General features: G+C 38.2%; 1 protein-coding gene across 4 annotated transcripts in view; it reads right to left on the bottom strand.

Moving 5' to 3' along the window:
• Positions 1–22582, bottom strand: part of TRIM37 (tripartite motif containing 37) — a 116435-nt gene that overhangs the window by 33064 nt on the left and 60789 nt on the right. For 3 of the 4 annotated variants that reach the window (XM_082861422.1, XM_082861423.1, XM_082861424.1), the window contains exons 13-18: positions 22145–22324; positions 18975–19089; positions 17871–18089; positions 16338–16474; positions 11442–11527; positions 1985–2179 (exon numbers count right to left, since the gene is read on the bottom strand). In XM_082861422.1, the coding sequence (XP_082717548.1) occupies positions 1985–2179; positions 11442–11527; positions 16338–16474; positions 17871–18089; positions 18975–19089; positions 22145–22324 (932 nt within the window). Of the gene's footprint in view, positions 1–1984; positions 2180–11441; positions 11528–16337; positions 16475–17870; positions 18090–18974; positions 19090–22144; positions 22340–22582 lie in introns of all 4 variants that reach the window. The other variant, XM_082861421.1, reaches the window with a different exon arrangement.

Genomic DNA, 22582 nt, shown 5'->3' with positions numbered 1-22582 from the left:
TTTTTGGCTGTGTTGGGTCTTCGTTTCTGTGCGAGGGCTTTCTCTAGCTGCGGCAAGCAGGGGCCACTCTTCATCGCGGTGCACGGGCCTCTCACTATTGCGGCCTCTCTTGTTGCGGAGCACAGGCTCCAGACGCGCAGGCTCAGTAGTTGTGGCTCATGGGCCTAGTTGCTCCGCGGCATGTGGGATCTTCCCAGACCAGGGCTTGAACCCGTGTCCCCTGCGTTGGCAGGCAGATTCTCAACCACTGCGCCACCAGGGAAGCCCCAACACTGGTTATAATTTAATCAAAACCTTTGCCAGTGTGATAAGTTGGTTTTTTTTAAGGGTATTTCTTTGTTGATCACAAGAACTATGTGTAATTTTTATTTTCTTCTTTACAATTTTCTATATTTTAAAAGTTTTCTAGGGCTTCCCTGGTGGCGCAGTGGTTGAGAGTCCGCCTGCCAATGCAGGGGACATGGGTTCGTGCCCCGGTCCAGGAAGATCCCACATGCCGTGGAGCGGCTAGGCCCGTGAGCCATGGCCGCTGAGCCTGTGCATCCAGAGCCTGTGCTCCGCAACGGGAGAGGCCACAACAGTGAGAGGCCTGCGTACCACAAAAAAAAAAAAAAAAAGTTTTCTAAAACAATAATGTCTCAGAAAAAAAATGTAAAATTATTTACAATGTGGTAAGTACTACAAGAGTACAGGCATAATACAAAATGTACTTCGACCATAGATAAAACGCAACTGTTTCATAACCTGATTGGAGACACTCAGATTGAGGACCCCGGCTTCCAGGAAGTATACCTTAGGAAAAAAGAGGCCTAAATAATCCAAGCTCCGATCTATCCCCCACTAGAGCAGCTCTATTTCTCTGTTTTCTACACTGAGACTCTGCCTTAAATTCTACTTGAAAAATGAGCTCTGCTGCTTTAAAGAAGCATCAAAATCACTGTTGTAAATCATTGATTTAATCTGTATAGTAACTGTTGTTTAGGAAGGTAGAAAAATGTTCAGTAGGGACTTCCCTGGTGGTGCAGTGGTTAAGAATGTGCCTGCCAATGCAGGGGACACAGGTTCGATCCCTGGTCTGGGAAGCATCCACATTCTGTGGAGCAACTAAGCCCGTGCACCACAACTACTGCACCTGCGCTCTAGAGCCCGCGAGACATAACTACTGAGCCCACATGCCACAACTACTGAAGTCTGTGCTCCTAGAGCCTGTGCTCCACAACAAAGCAAAGCCACTGCAATGAGAAGCCGTGCACTACAACGAAGAATAGGCCCTGCTCGCTGCAACTAGAGAAAGCCTGCACACAGCAACAAAGACCCAACGCAACCAAAAAATAAATATTCCTTAAAAAAAAAAAAAAGAAAGAAAAATGTGCAGTATATTTTAGGAAGCTTTCCAACAAAAATGGTTTTTAAAATGTGTCATTTTAAAGTAAATGCCTATGTCTAAAAGTTTCAAAAAGTCCAGGTTTGACTATACATTTAAATTGTGTATGTGTATACAGTGTATTACAGTAACACAAATGTCACTCCTCTTTAACAAATAATTTTTCAAAAAAAAATACTAATTGGTATACATTTTTAGGCTATTAAACATCAAAACATAAGTAAACCTTCTTTTTCTATTTCTAACTTAGACACAGTTCCACTAAGAAGTTAGGGTATTCATGAAGCCTGCAAAACTTGAAGTCCATTCACAAAGAGGACAACTGTATTTCATATGGATCAAACGGTCAATCAGTCACAATCTAAAAGGCAAATCATATAAAAACCTTCTTACAGGCATTTTGACATTATTTTTGCACAAAACACCTTTGAATAATAACAACAAAAAATTGATTTGATTGATATATTTTTATAACATACAATGAAAAATCAATTTGCTACAGAAACATACCATGTTCCAACACTTAAGATACTTGGGTTCAAATTTAAGAGTTCTTCTGGAGAAGCACAGAAAAATGGGAAATTATTGTTAATATTTTACCTGTGGGCTGCAAAAGTGAAGCAGGCGGGCGAGGCTGTAAGCCCCAAAGATTTTCCATACTGCTCCGGTCCTTAAGGTCCAACAAATGTATTAATATTAAAGGATCAATGTCTAATAAACTACTGGTAGCAGCAGAGGATAAATGTGCTCTTCTTGACATTCTGCTACTGGCACCCATATAGCCATGGTTACTACCTGCAAAAGAAAGAGATGTAGAAAATGAAAGCTATATAATTGGACAAATTTAATAAGAAAGAAAGAAAGAAAAAGTAAACTGGTTGATGGTGTTTGAATACTTGTCTATGGACCTCTTAGGAGTTGATGTTCATGATAAGAAGCACAGAGAAGAAACCATATTGCCCAGAGAGGTGTACAAAGAACAGTGGCTGATGACTGGCCTCATTACTACTCAAAATTCAGGCATAATCCTCAACCCCATCCTGAACCCTAGAAATAAAAAGGTGACAATGTGTACAGTATATATGGTTAGGGGTATGAGGGTAAGGAAAAGGAGAATATATCGCATAACCCAGTGGTCTTGGATCAAAGTCAAGCTCCCTGGTATAACAGATCCCAAGGAACTAGACACCAAAATAGCAGAAGTCTTCTCCAGGTCTCTGGACAGCAAAATGCTCAGGTCATGACGGTTTGGCAGACATTTTTTCTAGTTTGATTAAATACTGAAGTACAGTTTGAAGATTTCAGACTTACCTTGCTAATGACTGATGCATAATATAGACATCTGAAAATAATGTCATCTCTATATTACCTGTATTGATAATAAGCTCCTTAAGCCAAGGAAACCATCTGACTTCTCTCTAGCGCCTAGTACAATGCCTAACAAGTGTTAGATATGGAAATGTTGGTTAAAACTGACCTCCTTGGGCTTCCCTGGTGGCGAAGTGGTTGAGAGTCCGCCTGCCGATGCAGGGGACACGGGTTCGTGCCCCAGTCTGGGAAGATGCCGCGGAACGGCTGGGCCCGTGAGCCATGGCCGCTGAGCCTGTGCTCCGCAACGGGAGAGGCCACAGCAGTGAGAGGCCCGCGTACCGCCAAAAAAAAAAAAAAAAAAAAAAAAAAAAAATTTGACCTCCTTAAATAAAGCTATTTAAATATATTCTAAAGAAACACAACATTAAATAATGTTACATGCAGCAAAGTCTTAAAGTAGATAATATAAAAAATAGCATGAAATAATCAGGTTCTGACTATTCATCAGTGCTTCCAAAGAGATCTGGGGGAAAAACTTAGGAGAAAAGTTTAGTTATTCAGAAGCTTCAGGCCAGTTATTTACTTATATGTTTTTCATCTATGTTCACATTCTTATGTCCTTACCTTCTCCTACTTCTTCATCCTCTTCCTTTTTTTTAAAAAAAAATTTATTTATTTTATTTATTTATTTTTGGCTGCATTGGGTCCTCGTTGCCATGCGCAGGCTTTCTCTAGTTGTGGCGAGCAGGGTCTTCTCTTCGTGGCAGTGCATGGACTTCTCATTGCAGTGCCTTCTCCTGTGGAGAAGCATGGGCTCTGGGCACGCAGCCTTCAGTAGTTGTGGTTCGCGGGCTCTAGAGCGCAGGCTCAGTAGCTCCACGGCATGTGGGATCTTCCTGGACCAGGGCTCGAACCCGTGTCCCCTGCACTGGCAGGCGGATTCTTAACCACTGTGCCACCAGGGAAGTCCCCATCCTCTTCCTCTTCTAAGGATTAGCCCATTCCCAATTTTTCTTTCAGCCTCTGTACCCACTGCAACTCCTATTTTAAAAGGCAGAAAACTATCCCCCCTCCACCTCGAAACTGTTTCTTAGCCCTTTTCCTTTACTAGGGAGTTCCCGAATCAGGCTGCATATCAGTCAGTTGGAGGAATTTTTTAAATTCTTGGCCCTACTCTAGATGTACTGAACGAGAATATTAGAATGGGATCCAGGACCTTTTTCCAAAAAGCTACTCAGGTGGTTCTGATTGTTTAGTAAATAAACTCAGTAGCCCAGAGTATGGTATCTACCGCCCGGATATCTAGTTCTTCTTTAAAAAAAAAAGTTGTTCATTCTCCCATGTTAAATGGACTCCCAGTACAGAAAGGAGCATTAACAGTCTTCTGTTTCTAACCCCTCTTCCAGGTCACTACTCTCACCAATGAACAAAAACTCCTTTCCTTTGTGGTTCATGCCCTTCAGCTACTCCCTCCCTCCCATGTTCCCACCCTTTCTACTCACTATCACATTCATCCACGGGCATCAAAGACTTTAGCATCTATTTCAGTTTCCCTCTCTCAGAGCTAACACTGCCATCATTCTGTGTGTGTGTGTGTGTGTGTGTGTGTGTGTGTGTGTGTGTGTGTGTGTGTGTGTGTGTGTCTCATACATAAGTATACAGCCTAGTGTATGGTCACAAATTAATGGCACCCTAAAATTCCTCCATGCCTCCTAAAATTGCTCACTAACCTTCCTCCTCAAAGGTAACTTCCATCCAGAGTTAAACACCATAGATTAGTTTTGCCTGTTTTTGAACTTTACATAAATGTTATGATAGAGTTGTACTCATATCCTGCTTCTTTGCTCAACATGATATTCATGAGATTCATCTATATTGTTATATATAGTTTATTCATTTTCATTATTTCTGTGCAGGGCTCCAAAATGTGAATATATCCAGTTTCTTTCCTTATTACTATTAGGAAAGAATTTGGGTTGCTTTTAGCTTTTGGCTACTAGAAATAAAGCTACTGAACTTACAAGCAGATATCTACTCTTGAACTTCACTCGGAAAAAAAAAAAAAAAAAAAACACCTCATAAAAAAGAAAATGGATCCTCTCCTCCTAAGCCAAGCAGATTAACCCTGCTAAAATATTACATCGATCTACTTAAGCTCTGTGCCTGGGTGCATCAGAATGACATTCAAGGTTCTACACAGTCTAGACCCAAACTACCTTTCTAGTCTTCTCCAGTTTTTCACATCCTTTACTTTGTTATAAATTACATTTATATTTTTTAAATTAAAAACACAAGAAAACAAAACCACCTGAGAAAGAACAATGCTACTCTAAATGATCTTATAAAATTCGACTGGCAAACACCACCTCCCACTCTGTTGGAACTGGGAAAGCCATAGGATGTGTTTGTTCAGCTTCAGCCCATATTGCCCAACAGTTTTCCAAAGGAGTGGTATCAATTTTCATTCCTACCAGCAGGCTATGAGAGTTTCCACCTCCCCAAATGCTTTCAATATTTAATATTGCCAGTTTAAAATGTATTAGCCATTACAGTGGGAATGCAATGGTATCATAATGTGGTTTTTATCTGGCATTTCCTGAAAAAGAGAATGAACAGAATCTCAGAGACCTGTGGAACCCCACCAAGTGTACCAACATACACATAATGGGAATTAGAGAGGAGGAGAAAAATTATTTGAAGAAAAATGGATAAAAATTTCCCACATATAATGAAATCTATTAATCTAAACAACCAAAAAATTCAACTCAACAAACTTCATGTAGGATAAACTCAAGAGGTCCACACTGGGACACATCACAATTTGCGTTTCTCTGACAAAAGAGGCTGAGCACCTTTAAAAATGTGTACTGGTCACCTAGACAGCCTCCTTCGTGAAGTGTCTATTCTTGTCTTTTGTCCTTTTTTACTAAAAGGTTGTCTTATCTTTTTCTTATTGATTTGTAAAAGTTCTTTATATATTATGGATAAAACTTTTGAATAATATTTTTAATTAATTCATTTATTCTAATGAATAAAAATTCTGATACTTATTTTTAAAAAGCAATATACATTAATAGACCAGACTGCACACCTGTGGTCTTCTAAGCAGCCAGTTATACAGGTCTGGAGATCAATACATGGGGGTTCCATAGGCCTCTCAAGACCAACATGGATCAAACGGAATATACTATCTTCTGCTCCTGGACTCATTCGCTTATGTAATGGCACGGGCTAACCTAGAAATGTTAAGGATCATCCCCACATCTCCACCAACTCCAACCAATCCAGTAAGACACTCGCAAGTTGTGTAGATACTATTTAACATCTCTCAAAAGGTTTCTTCTTCTTTACCTTGTCTGCTACTACCTTATTTTAGGCCCTGAAAATTTCTCTCCTGGAATATTGAGGTAGTTTTTTTTTTCTTTCTTTCTTTTTTCTGGCCCTGCCACACAGCTTATAGGATCTTAATTCCCCAACCAGGGACTGAACCCGTGCCCTCAGCAGTGAAAGCATGGAGTTCTAACCACTGGACTCTCAGGGAATTCCTGCGGTAGTTTTCTAACTAATCTTAGCTCATCCATTTTCCATTATAAAGACAAATCTGATCACATTCGCTTTTAAAGACCTTTAGTGGGGACTTCCCTGGTGTTGCAGTGGTTAAGAATCCACCCGCTAATGCAGGGGACACAGGTTCGAGCCCTGGTCCGGGAAGATCCCACATGCCGCGGAGCAACTAAGCCTGTGTGCCACAACTACTGAGCCTGCGTACCACAACTACTGAAGCCCATGCGCCTAGAGTCCGTGCTCCACAACAAGAGAAGCCACCGCAATGAGAAGCCCGCACACCGCAACAAAGAGTAGCCCCTGCTCTCCGCAACTGGAGAAAAGCCTGCACACAGCAACAAAGACCCAATGCACGTTTATTTATTTATTTAAAAAAAAAAAAAAAAAAGACCTTTAAAGCCCAAACTCCTTAGTCTGGCAAATAAGACTTTCCATTACCTAATCTTGTTCCTGGTTACCAATCTCACACTGGCCTGCGCCCATATAAACTAAACTCTCAAATATTTGAAGTTCCCAAAAAGGACAATGCTGCGACTTCTGCCTAGAATGCCTTTGCTCTTTAATCTCATTATTTCCCTGTTCGCCTAATGAACTGAGCTCATCTTTAAAGAGCAAGATCAAGTATCACTTTCTCTCTCTGAAACCTTTTTTCACCCATTTCCAATTAGCTGTTCTTTCCATTTTTGGTGTCACCCTGTATCTATATTTATAACCACAAAGTTTTACAATGACTAGTGCTGCAAAAGTGATGCTCATTCATTTTATAAACCCAATGAAGGACACAATGGCTGATACCTAGTGGGTGTTCATTAAACATTTGTGGAACAAGTAACCTTAAAAATCTTTAACCTGAAATATATAACAGATGTTTTGAGTAATAACTTTATACAATGTCAATTTGTTTTACAAAAGTATTATACTGTCAAAACTTTTTAGTTCTCAAATTAGAAGTATTATTGCAGTGTTTTATAAGTTACACATGGCAGGCAATTATATCAACAGAAGAGATTTTTCATACTCAGCTGATTCAACTAGCTAATGTTCTACATTAGAAAAATATTTAAAACACTTTTCAGCACATATTATTAAGCCTAAATTCTCTTGCAACTAAAAGAAAATAACTGAATAAACTAAAAGCAATTCTTATGGGAATGAGGCCACCTGAGTCACTAAATATTTGTTTTAAGCTATATCATTATTTAATACTGTCTAAAAAATTAAATTTAGTAAATACTATTTTACTATATTCCTAGGCTTCTGTATAAGAAAGCTCTGTTTAACGGACAGCTTAACATCTTGATTGTAGTAGATCAAATACTTATAAGGCAAGTACGAAGGATAAAAGCTTATTATGTCCACAATAAGCAGTTAAGAGGTACACAAAAGAGGTAAAATATAACATAAAAACATTAAACATGAGTGGGGGTGGGGAGGGGAATAAAAATTCAGGGTTGTTATAATGTGTTCAAACTTAAGAGATCAGCAATTTAAAATAATCATGTGTCTGTCTGTATGTGTGTGTTACCTCATGGTAACCACAAACTAGAAAGCCATAGATACACACACAAAAAAGAGAAAGAAATCCAAACTAACACTAAAGATAGTCATCAAATCATAAGGGAAGAGAGCAAAAGAGGAATGGAACAAAAACGAAATACAGAAACGGAAAACTATTAACAAAAAGGCAATAAGTACATACCTATCAATAGTTACTTTAAACATAAATGGACTAAACCTACCAATCAAAAGACACAGAGTAGCCCAGGGGATACAAAAATAAGACCCATATATATGTGGCTACAAGACTCACTTCAGATCTAAAAACACCCACAGACTGAAAGTGACAGGATAGAAAAAGGTATTCCATGGAAACGGAAACAAAAAGAAACGTGAGGTAGCAATATTTACATCAGACAAAACAGACTTAAAACAAAGTCCATAACAAAGACAAAGAAGGTCAGTATGTAATGATAAGGGGATCAATCCAACAAGAAGATATAACAATTGTAAATAAATATGTACCCAACGTAGGAGCACCTAAGTATAAAAAGCAAATGTTAATAGACATAAAGGGAGAAATAAGACGGTAACACAATAATAGTAGGAGACTTTAACACCCCATTTACATCAATGGATAGATCATACAGACAGAAAATCAATAAGGAAACACTGGCATTAAATGATGCATTAGACCACTGGTCTTAAATGACACATTAGTCCATCTATTAGATGGACTTAATAAAGATATATAGATATAGATCTCTATATACAGAATATCCTACCCAAAAGCAGCAGAGTTCACATTCTTCAAGTGCACAGGGAACATTATTCTCCAGGACAGATCACATGCTAGGCCACAAAACAAGTCTCAGGAAATTTAAGAATGAAATCATAACAAGCATCTTTTCTGACCACAACACTAAAAGACTAGAAATCAACTACAAGAAAAAAACTGCAAACAACACAAACATGTGGAGGCTAAACAATATGCTACTAATCAACTGAAGAAATCTATGAGGAAATAAATACCTGAGACAAATGAAAACAGAAACAAGATGATCCAAAAAATCTATGGAACACAGCAAAAGCAATACTAAGGGAAAAGTTTACAGCAATACAAGCCTACCTCAGGAAGTAAGAAAAGTCTCAAATAAACAACATAACATTACAACTAAAGGAACTAGAAAAAAAGAAAAAACAAAACCCAAAGTTAGTAGAAGGAAAGAAATAGTTACAACTGACACAACAGAAATACAAAGAGACATAACAGATCATAAGAGATTACTACAGACAATTATATGCCAATAAAATGGACAAACTAGAAGAAATGGATTATTACTAGAAATGTGCAGTCTCCCAAGACTGAATCAGGAAGAAATAGAAAATTAGGAACAGACTGATTACCAGTAATAAAATTTCAACTGAAATCAGTAATAAAAAAAACTTAATTCCCAACAAACAAAAGTCCAGTACCATATGGCTTCACAGGTGAATTCTACCAAACATTTAAAGAGTTAACACCTATTCTTTTCAAACTATTCCAAAAAATTGAAGAGGAAGTAATGCTTCCAAACTCATTATATGAGGCCAGCACCACTCTGATACCAAAACCAAAGACACCACCAGAAAAGAAAATTACAGACCAATATCAATGATGAACGTAGTAACAAAAACGCTCAACAAAACTTTAGCAAACAAAATTCAACAAAACATTAAAAAGATCAGACACTGTGATCAAGTGGGATTTATCCCAGGGATGCAAGGATGGCTCAATCAATGTGATACACCACATTAACAAATTACAGAATAAAAATTGCTCATCTTAATAAATGCAAGAAAAGCTTCTGACAAAATTCAACATCCATTTATGATAGAAACTATAAACAAAGTGGGTACAAAGGGAACATATCCCAACATAATAACAGCCATATACAACAAGCTCACAGCTCACATCATACTCATCAGTGAAAAGATGAAAGCATTTCCTCTGTGATCACGAACAAGACAAGGACGTCCACTCTCACCACTTTTATTCAACATAATACTGGAAGTCCTAGCCACAGCAATTAGACAGGAAGAAAATTTTTTTTAAAAATCCAAATTGGAAAGGAAGAAGTAAAACTGTCACTGTTTGCAGATGACATGATACTATACATAGAAAACCCTAAAGATACCACCAAAAAACTACTAGAACTCTTCAACAAATTCAGTAAAGTTTCAGGATACAAAATTAATACAAAACAAAAATCTGTTGCATATCTATACTCTAGTAACAAACTATTAGAAGGAGAAATTAGAAAATAATCTCATTTACAACTTCATTAAGAAGAAAAAAAACCCCAGGAATAAATCTAACCAAGGAGATAAAAGAGTTGCACTCTGAAAACTGGTAAGACATTGATGAAAGAAACTGAAGACAACACAAATGGAAAGATACACTGTGCTCATAGATAGGAAGAATTAATATTGTTAAAATGACCATACTACCCAAGGCAATCTACAGATTCAAACACCAACAGCATTTTTCACAGAACTAGAACAAAGAATCCTAATATTTGTATGGAAACAAAAGACCCTGAAGAGCCAAAGCAATCTAGAGAAAGAACGTAGCTGAAGGTATCATACTCCCTGATTTCAAACTACACTACAAAGCTACAGTCATCCAAACAGTATGGGGGACTTCCCTGGTGGTCCAGTGGTTAAGAATCCACCTTCCAATGCAGGGGACACGGGTTCAATCCCTGGCTGGGGGAACTAAGATCCCACATGCCGTGGGGCAACAAAGCCCACGCGCTCTGGAGCCTGCATGCCACAACTAGAGAGAAACCCACACACCACAACTACTGAGCCTGTGCACCGCAACAAAAGATCCGGTGTGCCGCAACTAAGACCCGACGCAGCACCAGTAAAGTAGAAGCAGTACAAACTAGCTGATAATTGTTCTAGCCAAGTTTCCCATGCTTAATTAAATAGGTCCAAGAACACAAAAGAAACACCTACTATTTAAGTAAGGTTATCCTAGGAGGAGCAGTGTACTTTGGCAAAAAACTGGGTCCACGAAGACGATATGAGGTTCTAGTCTGGCTATACCAACAACTACCTATGTGATCTAAGCAACTAAATCTCTGAGTTATTTCCACATATAAAATGAGTTCTCAAAAGGTCCTTTTTAAGTCAAAGATTCAACAATTCTATTCAGATTATTCTTATAATTGAGATAGGTATACAAGTAAGACTTATGTATCGTAAAAGACAGTTAAGTATATAAAAGTAGATAAGATGATGAGCTTTGGATTCAAATAAACTGAAAACTCTAATTCCTCTCTTTCATTTACTTAATTGTGAAAAGACAGCAAGTTGCTTAATTCCTTTACACATCAGTTTCTATAGCTATAAAAAGAAGATAATATTAAAACCTATCTCCAAGAATTTTATAGGCAAATGAGATAAGGTACACATAAAGTGCTTCTGCACAGTGCCTGGTACATAAGAACACATTAAATTTTAGCTATTATTACTGTTTTAAATACTATTAGTAATTCACTGTAAAATCCATACATAAAATATAGTCCTTCTAACACCATGAACCATGTAGAGCAATGGCTGCCACATATCAAAATATGATACATTCAGAGAAGAGCAGAGAGAAGGCAGAACAGCTTGTGGGGCCTGGACTCAGTACCTGAAGGTCCTGCTGCAGCTGCATCTTCCATGAGTTCTCCCTCTTCCAATTCCATGTTGTTGTATTCCACATCATTTTCTCCAGACCTAAGAATATATAAAATTCATCATTCCACATAGTAAGTACAATTAATATTACTTGTCACACCTCAGTGAACTTCATAACAATTGTGTATAGCTTTCTCCTGTGAAGTAATAGAATATTTCTAAATACAAAATTGAGGGAAAAGACTTTTGTCATTATCACATGTATGGGCAGTATTATTAATGTTCAATCTACCTTTTTAAAATACCAAGATAGGTTGGCAACATTTAATTTTTAAAATAGAAAATCTGAAAACCATTGTAAGCAGAAGAGATTATAGCTTCAAAGGATTTGTAACTTAATGGTAGTAAATTAGGCTTAACACAGTATACTTTAAGGTTAAGAAAGATGTTTAAATTACTGTATGTGACTAAACACTACTTTCTTAAAATACTATTTCAGAAAAGAGGGTGTTGTCTATCAAAACACAATCACCTTATTTTAAATGACAAAGTACTATATGGAACAGCACTAATCAGTGCTAGTTTTGAGTATTTAAAGTAGTCTTAAAATCAGTTCCCGGACTGACAGCACGAGGAGCTCTACCGATCTGCTTTCCAGTGACATTGGTGAAAATTATTTTTTAAAGCAACCATTTAGACTCTGGAAATGGTTCTAAGAGCATATAGCAAATGAAAACATCTCCTCAAAAAAATGTACTAAAATTTGGTAACAACAGTGAGTCTGTGGTACTTGAACCAAGACCACTCCCCACCCCCATTCAGTGATACAGAAATTCCACTTCAGACTGGTGCAGCCAAGAACATACGGCTCCCGTTTCCCACAGCTCCCCAATAGAAGGGCTATATTCCCAGGAGGAGTAAGACATCAGCATTTCTCATCCTGTTCCCAGCTACCCGTGGCTGAGGCTAAAGTCAGGTGTATGTGCCCAAGAGGTAGGGATTCCCTTCTTCTACCCAGACCCAAGGCTCTACCTTGGATGCAGCATGCTGAGGTAACTGGGGCCCAGATCCCCAGTGCCCCAATTCACTCATAAAGCAGAAGTCCCAGGCCTAAGAAGACAAACCGAAAAGATCTGAGGCTACAGCCCCCAACTTGCCCATCCACAATGGGTCAGCTTCTGAAGTGGGAGAAATAAGCACACCTTTGTGCTCACTCCAGTTTCAGAGCTCCGGCTCAGAGATTTTGCCTGCAGAAGGAAGCAGGCTCTAAAAACTGAGCCACAGAGAAAGGTGTAACACTATTAAGAACATAAAAAAATACTCTCAAATGGAATCCAGCAAAACATAAAAGGAATTACACACCAAGGCAGAATAGAATTTAACCAAGGAATACAAAGTTGGTTTAGAATCTGAAAATCAACTAATGTAAAACACCATATCAACAGAATAAAAAAAAACAACTACATGATCATCTGAATAGATGCAGAAAGAGAATATGACAAAATCCAATACCCTTTCATAACAAAAACACTCAATAAACCAGGACTAGAAGGGCATAGATGTAAAACCCACAGCTAACATCACACTTAATGGTGAAAGACTGAACGCTTTCCCTCTAATATCAGGAACAAGACAAGAAAGAATGTCCACTCCCCGCAGTGGTTAAGAAGCCACCTGCCAATGGAGGGGACACGGGTTCGATTCCTGGTCTGGGAAGATCCCACATGCCGTGGAGCAACTAAGCCCCTGTGCCACAATTACTGAGCCTGCGCTCTAGAGCCCATGAGCCACAACCACAACTACTGAGCCTTCGTACCACAACTACTGAAGCCCGCGTGCCTAAAGCCCGTGCTCTGCAACAAGAGAAGCCACTGCAATGAGAAGCCCGTGCACTGCAACAAAGAGCCCCACTCACCGCAACTAGAGAAAGCCCACGTGCAGCAACAAAGACCTGATGCGGCCTAAATAAATAAATAAATAAATAAATAAATCTATTAAAAAAAAAAAAAGAATGTCCACTACCACCAATTCTATTCAACATTCTATGCAGTGAACTTAGGCAAGAAAAAGAGATAAAAGGCATCCAAATTGGAAAAAAAGAAGTAAAACTAAATCTATTTACAGATGTAATACTGTATATAGAAAAACCTAAAGAATCCATTAAAAAAACTATTAGAACTAATAAACGAGTTAGCAATGTTGCAAGAAACAAAAATCAACTGGATTTTCATGTACTTGCAAAAGAACAATACACAAAGGAAATTTAAAAAGAAAAGTCAATTGCATTTACAATAGCATAAAAAAGAATAAGATACTTAGGAATGAATTAAACAAAAGATGTGTAAAACATATACTCTGAAAATTACAAAACACTGTTGAAAGATTAAAAACTTCTGATTGGCAAAAGACCCTGTTAAGAATATGAAAAGACAAGCCACCGAGTGGGAGAAGACAAGCTACAGAGTGGGAGAAAGTATTTGCAAAGCATGTATACAAATTTTACTGGGGAAAACTTGGCAAAGGGTATATGGGATCTTGTATTATTTCCTCCAACTGCAAGTGAATTTACAATTACCTCAAAATAAAAAGAAAAAAACAGCAGGAAGAAAATATATAATACTATCATAGAAAGACTGAGGTGGAGGAAGAGAAGAAAGGCCTACTTGATACATGTGTTCTAGTTAACTAAAAGCTGTTTATAATAACCATTACCCAAATCAACTGTGTATCTATTTCCCCATCTATACAAGGAACTGACCTTAATTTGTAAGAGCTAACAGTTTATGATTCCCCAGATGCTCAAATTAGCTCAAGATTAACTGTGCTGTTTCTATGAATTATATAAAACAGTTTGGATCAAGATATTATTGTAGATGTATATAAAGGGAACATAATCAAATACCTTCTAGTAGAAAAAGCATTAAAAAGTCAATCTAATGAGATGCTGTGAATCCAATTTTACGTAAAATCCAATTGCCCTCAAAACTACCTTGAAAAAAGTCAAGAGACCTAACAGTCAAAGGAATTAATTCAGATAGAACCATGTATTTAAGCTATTATCAAGGTGGATTCCACTTTATAGAATCACCACCTAAAAGAATTTTCCATGTTAATTCAAATTAATCAGTTCTATTCTATATATTTAAAAATATCACTAATAATGATTTCTCATTTGGTGACTTAAAGGCTTCACATTTCAACTAACCCTTTTAGGCAATTTGCCACGTATGCTAAAGAGGGAACATTAAGTGAAAAAGGTCTATTTTGAGGAGCTAATTTGTGGAAATGGGGGGTGAGGTCAAATAGGGGGTTTAAAATTCTCACCTTACTCTTGTGAAATGGCTGGTGCCAGGGCTGGGACAGAGAAAGTACAAGATGAACCTGGAATGTCTTGTAGTGCCAGAAAATAAGAAAGTGCTTATAAAATAATGAGGACATCTAGAAAGGACACAAGAGTTTTTAAAAGGCTGCCACTGGCCAAATCTGGGACAATCCGAGCAATAAATTATGATAGTAAGTGGATTAAATGATTTAAAAATACAAAACTCCATGAGTCTATACTAATGAAATTAATTAGTTAATTAATGAATGGGGCAGAGGGGAAAGTTCTTCCTTAGAATAGAATTCCAATTAATAAACGTAGAAGGAATAATGGCATTAGAAAATCACCATTCAGCAATCAACACAGTAATCTTTTTCAAGCAAGAATCACCAATGAATGATAAAATTAGTGGACTAAAGTACAACAAGAAATAAGATATTTACAGTCTCCAAATATGTCCCCACATGATACTTATTAATTACAAAGGGGAAAAGTAGAGAGATCTGGCAGATATCACCTTAACCAAGTATTCTAAATCAATCAACCATAATGGGACAGATTGAAGACATGCGCCTTCCACTGTCCCCTCATATTGATGCGCTGAAAAAGCTACATCATCACTTCTTATTCCTGCCAAAAGTGCATAACCTCGATCTAATTATGAGGAAATATCAGACTACTCCAAATTGAGGGACTTCCTACAAAATAACCACTCTGTATTTCTCTGAAATGTCACTCATGAAAAACAAATTAAAAAAAAAAAGACTACATGAACCAGACTGAAGCAGATTAAAGTGTCTTAACAAAAAGCAACATGTGGGGCTTCCCTGGTGGCACAGTGGTTGAGTGTCCACCTGCCGATGCAGGGGACATGGGTTCGTGCCCTGGTCTGGGAAGATCCCACATGCCGCGGAGCGGCTGGGCCCATGAGCCATGGCCGCTGAGCCTGCGTGTCCAGAGCCTGTGCTCCGCAACCGGAGAGGCCACAACAGTGAGGCCCGTGTACCGCAAAAAAAAAAAAAAAAAAAGCAACATGTGATCCTGAATTGGATCCTAAACCAGACAAAGGACATCACTGTCAAAATTTCTATAAGGTCATAGATTATAGTATTACATCAATGTTAACTTCCTGATTTTGATAATGGTACTGAAATTACATAAGAGACATACTTGGTTTTAGAAGTACACAATGAGAAGTATATTCACTTAATCTCAAATGTCTCACAAAAAAATTATATAGAGTGAGAGAAAAGAAACATAACAAAGCAAAATATTAAATTTGGGGAATTAATCTGGGCAAAGGAAATAGGGGAATTCCCCGTTAATATTTTTGCAACTTTTCTTAAATATGAAATAATTGCAAAATTAAAGCTAAAGCAAAAACTAAAACTCAGTTTGGAACCCAGAGATGACAGGGAGGAAATCAGTTCACTCTTCCCTTCAAGTTCCTTTATTTATTTATATAAGATACTGTAGATCAAGAAAAAAAAATTCTTAATATCCACATTTTTAGGCCTAACTTAATTAATATGCTTCTAATAATTACCACTTAGATGATTTATAGTGGTAGTTAATGTGAACACTCACATGGTTTCTTCATCAATGTCATTTTCTTCCGTGTTACTTGTTGCTGTGGAACTGGCAGAAGAACTGCTGCCATCGAGATGATTTACTTCATCTTCACCAACAAGATCCAGATCCAGATCTCCATCTGAAAGCTCATGCTAGATTAAGGCAAAGAAAGAAGACTTCTATCTCAAATGTTTTCACTCAGCCCATGGCCCAAGCACCAGCACCAAAGAATAAGGTAATCATCAGAATTCTCCGCTCCTGTGCCTAGACTGCTGTGCCCTGTAGAGATAACTCACATAACCACACTACCTGGTACCACTAATAAGTTATCTCTGCCAATGTCAGCTGGGCCTTCAATATGACTGGAAATGCTTCATATAGTCCACATCAGCTTCCTCACAAAGTAACATTTCAAACCATCACTCCTCAAGACCTATCTAACCTCTATTATCCTCAACGTGATTATAAAACCCTGTCACCCATCTACACAGAAAAACATATTGGCTATTAAGCATAAATGCCCACAACTTTCAGCTGCCCTACCTGCAAACTCCACCCTACCTTTAACTCATTCTATCAAAGGTTAACTGCTTCACCTGAGTGCTCCATTCCAACCTCTATTATCTCCTTAAATAAATGGTTTTGTTAATACCTGGACCTTATTTTCAATCTTTCTCCCCACTGGCTCCTTCATTATAACATATACCTGAAGCCTCAAAAAGAGCTTCTCTCTCCTTCTGTCTCTCATCTTAAACAATAACAACCACTTCTTGAAATCTCATTCTAGTTGTAGTTTAGCTGGGACAAAACCTGGCTATCTCCCAAAACCTAAATCATCCTACATACATGGGCAATGATAAGGTACTTTAACTAGATTCAGTGAACGGAAAGCAGACACCTTTTTTTTTTAAGATTTTTTTTCTAAATTTATTTATTTTTGGCTGCGTTGGGTCTTCGCTGCTGGGCACAGGCTTTCCCTAGTTGTGGCGAGTGGGGTTTACTCTTCGTTGTGGCATGTGGGCTTCTCATTGCGATGGCTCCTCCTGTTGCGGAGCACGGACTCTAGGCATGTGGGCTTCAGTAGTTGTGGCACATGGGCTCAGTAGTTGTGGCTCACGGGCTCTAGAGCGCAGGCTCAGTAGTTGCGGCACACGGGCTTAGTTGCTCCGCGGCATGTGGGATCTTCCTGGACCACGGCTCAAACCCGTGTCCCCTGCATCGGCTGGTGGATTCTCAACCACTGCGCCACCAGGGAAGCCCCAGGACACATTTTAAAAATCCACAACTTACATAGCTTCTAAAATGTACATCACAGTTTGTTTTGTAGAATGTACAGTTTTCTACAATAAATTAATTTTTAGAACCTTGAAATAATTTTGATGCAACAACTTCTGACTTATTAACAGTTATAAAAGGGCAGACACTAATAATGAAAATATAAGTGGACAAGATTTTCAGCACATTGATTCCCCCTATCATATGTTGGAAACCATGATATCATTTCTCTTTTCAAACACAAAATGAATCTAAAATAGGTCTAACTATTACATGATAATCTTCATTCTGAATCTTCTCCTCATCTTCTTCATCCTCCTTGGCCTCTCTTACAGAAGCTGTAGTAGGACCATCTTGGAGAAGCATGTCAGCACATGATCCAGACTTCTTAGCTCGTGTCTCAGGAGTGTCATCATTTTGGGGGCTAAGATGATTATCTGGTGGTGACAAATCTCTTGATTTCTGAGTTCGAGACAACTCAATAGTAAGTCTCTTTTAAAACAAAACAACACAAGCAGAGTCATAAGCAGTCCTCCACTCGTACAGTAAAATTATTTCAAGCAAAAAAAAAAACAAACCATATATCCAGATGTTCATAAAACCATTTCTTGCACCATCTATCTCATACCTTCCTGATTTTTGCTTATGGAAAAATCTATGACTAAGAAAAACTGCCCAATTTATTTTCATCTTTCTTCTCATTTCTAGCCCAAGCTACACAATCAGCAAACCGCATAGTAAATACAGGCAGTTTAACTTAACATGAAAATTTTTGAAAATATTCATCTTTTCCTCTCTCATATATTAACCACTCTCAGCACTTCAAACTTCTCATCACATCCCCATATCCACTTGTAGAAAGAGACATTCCTTACATAATTTAGTTTACCATTGTAAAATAAAAATTCATTAACTGATCCTCCCCAGCGCTCAGTTCAACAATAGTGAGACTTCAAGATAGGGCAACATTCAATTGTTCCATAGCTTATAATCCTCTAAATTCAAAACAGCATGGGAAAGAGAAATACCCAAGTCACTGAGAGAAACACAGAGTTTGCCTCAACTAGAGAAGCACTGTCCAATACAATTTTATGCAATGATGGAAATGTTCTACATCTGCAATTCCCAATACAAGCTAGCTATTGTAACTAAGGAACTGAATTTTTAATTTTAATTATGTCTACACAGCCACATGTGGCTAATGGCTACTGAATTGGACAGTCCAGAATTAGAGGTTCAAAGGTAGTGAGAATAAAGAACAAGTGGATTTTTCTACAAAATTACAAACAGCAATAATATCCAAAATCTAATTACAAATCTAATATGCCGGTAAGACAATATGAAACACTAAAACCAAATATATGTTTTTTTGCTTACCTCTTTAAGGTTATTTATTTGTTGGATATAGCTAGTCTGTGCAGCTTCTAATTGAGTAATATACCAATGCTGGTCCCGGCATTTTTGAAAGAAAGTTGGTGAACGAACCTGAAACCTTAAAAGAATAACTGCACATGAAAAATAATCCGAACAGTAAAATATTATGAACCAAGCCTTAAGTCTATAACTATAAATTCTAGAATTTTAAGTTTACTTGATTACATTATAAGGCCAAAATTCAGAACTCAGAGCTCCTGGTGTCTGCCATTTATATATGTAGTTCACAAATTATAATGACATGGTTCCGAAAAGTCAGTTGTCTAAATTCAAACTGTATTTTTCTAAAGAAATAACATTACACATCACAGTTAAACTCATCTACTAAAACATATTTACTATAATAATCTAGCTCAAATACAGTGTTGATCATAGGCTGGGAAGAAGAGGATCACACTATGCAGGAAGGAGACAGCTAATGCCTTCCTTCTCCTTTCTTGCCTGTGTCAGACCCTAGTAAAACAGGCGAAGTTTGTTTCAGGCACTGCTCTTTGTCATTCCTTTTCTATCTCCCGTTCCCATATTTCCTACTCCACAGCAAAAAAAAAAAAAAAAAAATCACGTAAAGGGTCAACTACCCAGGACTGCTTTACTGTCCCTCAAGGAATTACATGCTCTGAATAACCTACATTCCCAACCCCATCCAGATAGCAGTTTAAAATCAAAACTCTCCATATATCACAATATGGCATATTTCAGCTGGGGTTAGGAAAAAAACAAGTATCTCTATATTAAAGCATATAAATGGATACACGATAGAATCTTGATCTCTTCAGAGTTATCGGTACTTTAAAAAAACTAATACTTATTAAAGCAAGAAAAACCCATCCCTACCTTTGTTAGATAGCTGAACATGACTCCATTTACATTACTATGACTCCAATAAAGAGATGACTAAGGTCATAAAAAATGGCTGTTTTGGGCTTCCCTGGTGGTGCAGTGGTTGAGAGTCCACCTGCCGATGCAGGGGACGCAGGTTCGTGCCCCGGTCCGGGAGTATCCCACATGCCGCGGAGCGGCTGGGCCCGTGAGCCATGGCTGCTGGGCCTGCGTGTCCGGAGCCTGTGCTCCACAACGGGAGAGGCCACGGCAGTGAGAGGCCCGCGTACCGCAAAAAAAAAAAAAAAAAAAAAAAGGCTGTTTTGCAGGCTGGTAAAATTAGTATTTGAATAGTTTTACAATCCTCTCTGGTTAAAGTGTGTAACAGGAACAAATTATTCATATTTCTTTTAGTGAATAATTTAAGAAAACCTAAAAGGTTATAAAATGATACTAAAATAATCCCCCAAAAGAGATGACAAAAACATGAATTTTTTTCTACACTCAAAATGCAATAATCTCTTTTTATACGTCCTTATTCTCCCAGAAAAGTTATAAAGAACACATAATAGTAAAGGGTGATATGACAGCAACTCATCCAGCATGCTCAAGGACAAAGAAATCAGAATAAGTGAAATTTAAAAGAGTATATTCAAATCTCTTTTAAGGAAAAGAGCTTTTAAAATTATTTGATGGAAACTTACTAAACTGTTAAACATTCTGAAACCACTCAGTTCAAAACATATTTGGATTTTTTTTTTTAATTTTTAAATTTTTTAAATACATTTATTTTTGGCTCCATCTGCATTGGGTCTTTGTTGCTGCATGCGGGCTTTCTCTAGTTGTGGTGAGCGGGGGCTACACTTCATTGTGGTGCGTGGGCTTCTCATTGTGGTGGCTTCTCTTGTTACAGAGCACAGGCTCTAGGCACACGGGCTTCAGTAGTGGCTCACAGGCTCTAGAGCGCAGGCTCAGTAGTTGTGGTGCACGGGCGTAGTTGCTCCACGGCATAGGGGATCTTCCCAGACCAGGGATCAAACCAGTGTTCCCTGCATTAGCAGGCGGATTCTTAACCACTGTGCCACCAGGGAAGTCCCTGAATTTATTTATTTTTTAAAACTCAAGCTTGCATTTTGATCATCAAATTAAACCATGGTGCAATGATGTCCCAAAACTGAATTACAAGGGTTACCCCAATATTAAATAGGGCTGTAGCTTTATAGTCACTGTTTATGTTCTGTCCTTTCTTGCAAATAACACACCAACTACCATCACTTAGTTTATTTTCATCAATTTTCATCTCTATTCCCTTACTTTTAATATGCTGTTATCTAGAAGAAACTGAAAATCTTTTTGTTAAATTAAGCTTTCAAAACCAGTCATCCAAACATAATACACAATGCCAAGTGGAAAAAAATAAGCACTTGAGGGCTTCCCTGGTGGCGCAGTGGTTGAGAGTCCGCCTGCTGATGCAGGGGACACGGGTTCGTGCCCCAGTCCGGGAAGATCCCACATGCCGCGGAGCGGCTAGGTCTGTGAGCCATGGCCGCTGAGCCTGCGCATCCGGAGCCTGTGCTCCGCAACGAGAGAGGCCATAACAGTGAGAGGCCCGCGTACCACGAAAATAAAAAGCACTTGATCCCACACTATTCTTGGATTTCCAAATGGTGAGGTTGCTAGAAGTTCAATAGATAAATGGGACATTACCACATTTACTGGAAGTAGTAGTTTACTTTTTTTAAAAACTTTATTTTTGGCTGCATTGTGTCTTCGTTGGTGCACACGGGCTTTCTCTAGTTGCGGTGAGTGGGGGCTACTCTTCGTTGTGGTGCGTGGGCTTCTCATTGCGGTGGCTTGTTGTGGAGCATGGGCTTCTAGGCACTTGGGCTTCAGTAGTTGTGGTGCATGGGCTCAGTAGTTGTGGCTTGCAGGCTCTAGAGCACAGGCTCAGTAGTTGTGGCACATGGGCTTAGTTGCTCTGTGGCATGTGGGATCTTCCCAGTCCAGGGCTCGATCCCAAGTCCCCTGCATTGGCAGGTGGATTCTTAACCACTGAGCCATCAGGGAAGCCCCAGTAGTTTACTTTTTATGGAACTACTAACTAGATGTCAAACACATTTCTGACTAACTTATTCACTGACCACACAGGACTTCTGAAATTAAATGGTTAAGAACATGGTAAGGTTAGAGTTAGAATGAATTTCGATATTCATCTTTGTTAAGTGAAAAGACTTTAAAATTCTGATGACATTATTCCCTGTGATAAAAGCCATGATATAAATGTTTCCTATTACCTTAAAATCACTGTATCATTTTGTCGATTCAAGTATCCTTCATTTGCAAGTAAGTCCAAACGGAAAAATCGATTATAACCCCAACATTCTCCAACTTCAAAGTCAGATGCAAATTCTCGAATGATATTTTTGGTAGGATCATTGCAGGACTGATGAACCATCTCTACACGGTATTCGTATCTAAAATTGAAAAGACTATTAATATAGAGTTAGTAAAGCAAATAAATGACATCAAAACATTAAGGTGATTAAGTACCTAAGAAGAAACTTATTGATATACACAGCTACATGTCTTTCAGAAAGGACTGTCACAACAGTAATATAAATGGGCTACCACAATATGATTGGCACTAGGTCCTTCTTCCCCTTTAAAAATGTTTACCAATATAGCAAGGATAAAATACCACCTCAAATAATGAATAAATTTTATATAAAATA

This window comes from Leucopleurus acutus, assembly GCF_964270905.1.
Source record: "Leucopleurus acutus genome assembly, chromosome: 19".
NCBI lineage: Eukaryota > Metazoa > Chordata > Mammalia > Artiodactyla > Delphinidae > Leucopleurus > Leucopleurus acutus.
Note: the sequence above shows the minus strand (reverse complement) of the source record. Positions and strands in the feature narration are given on the sequence as shown.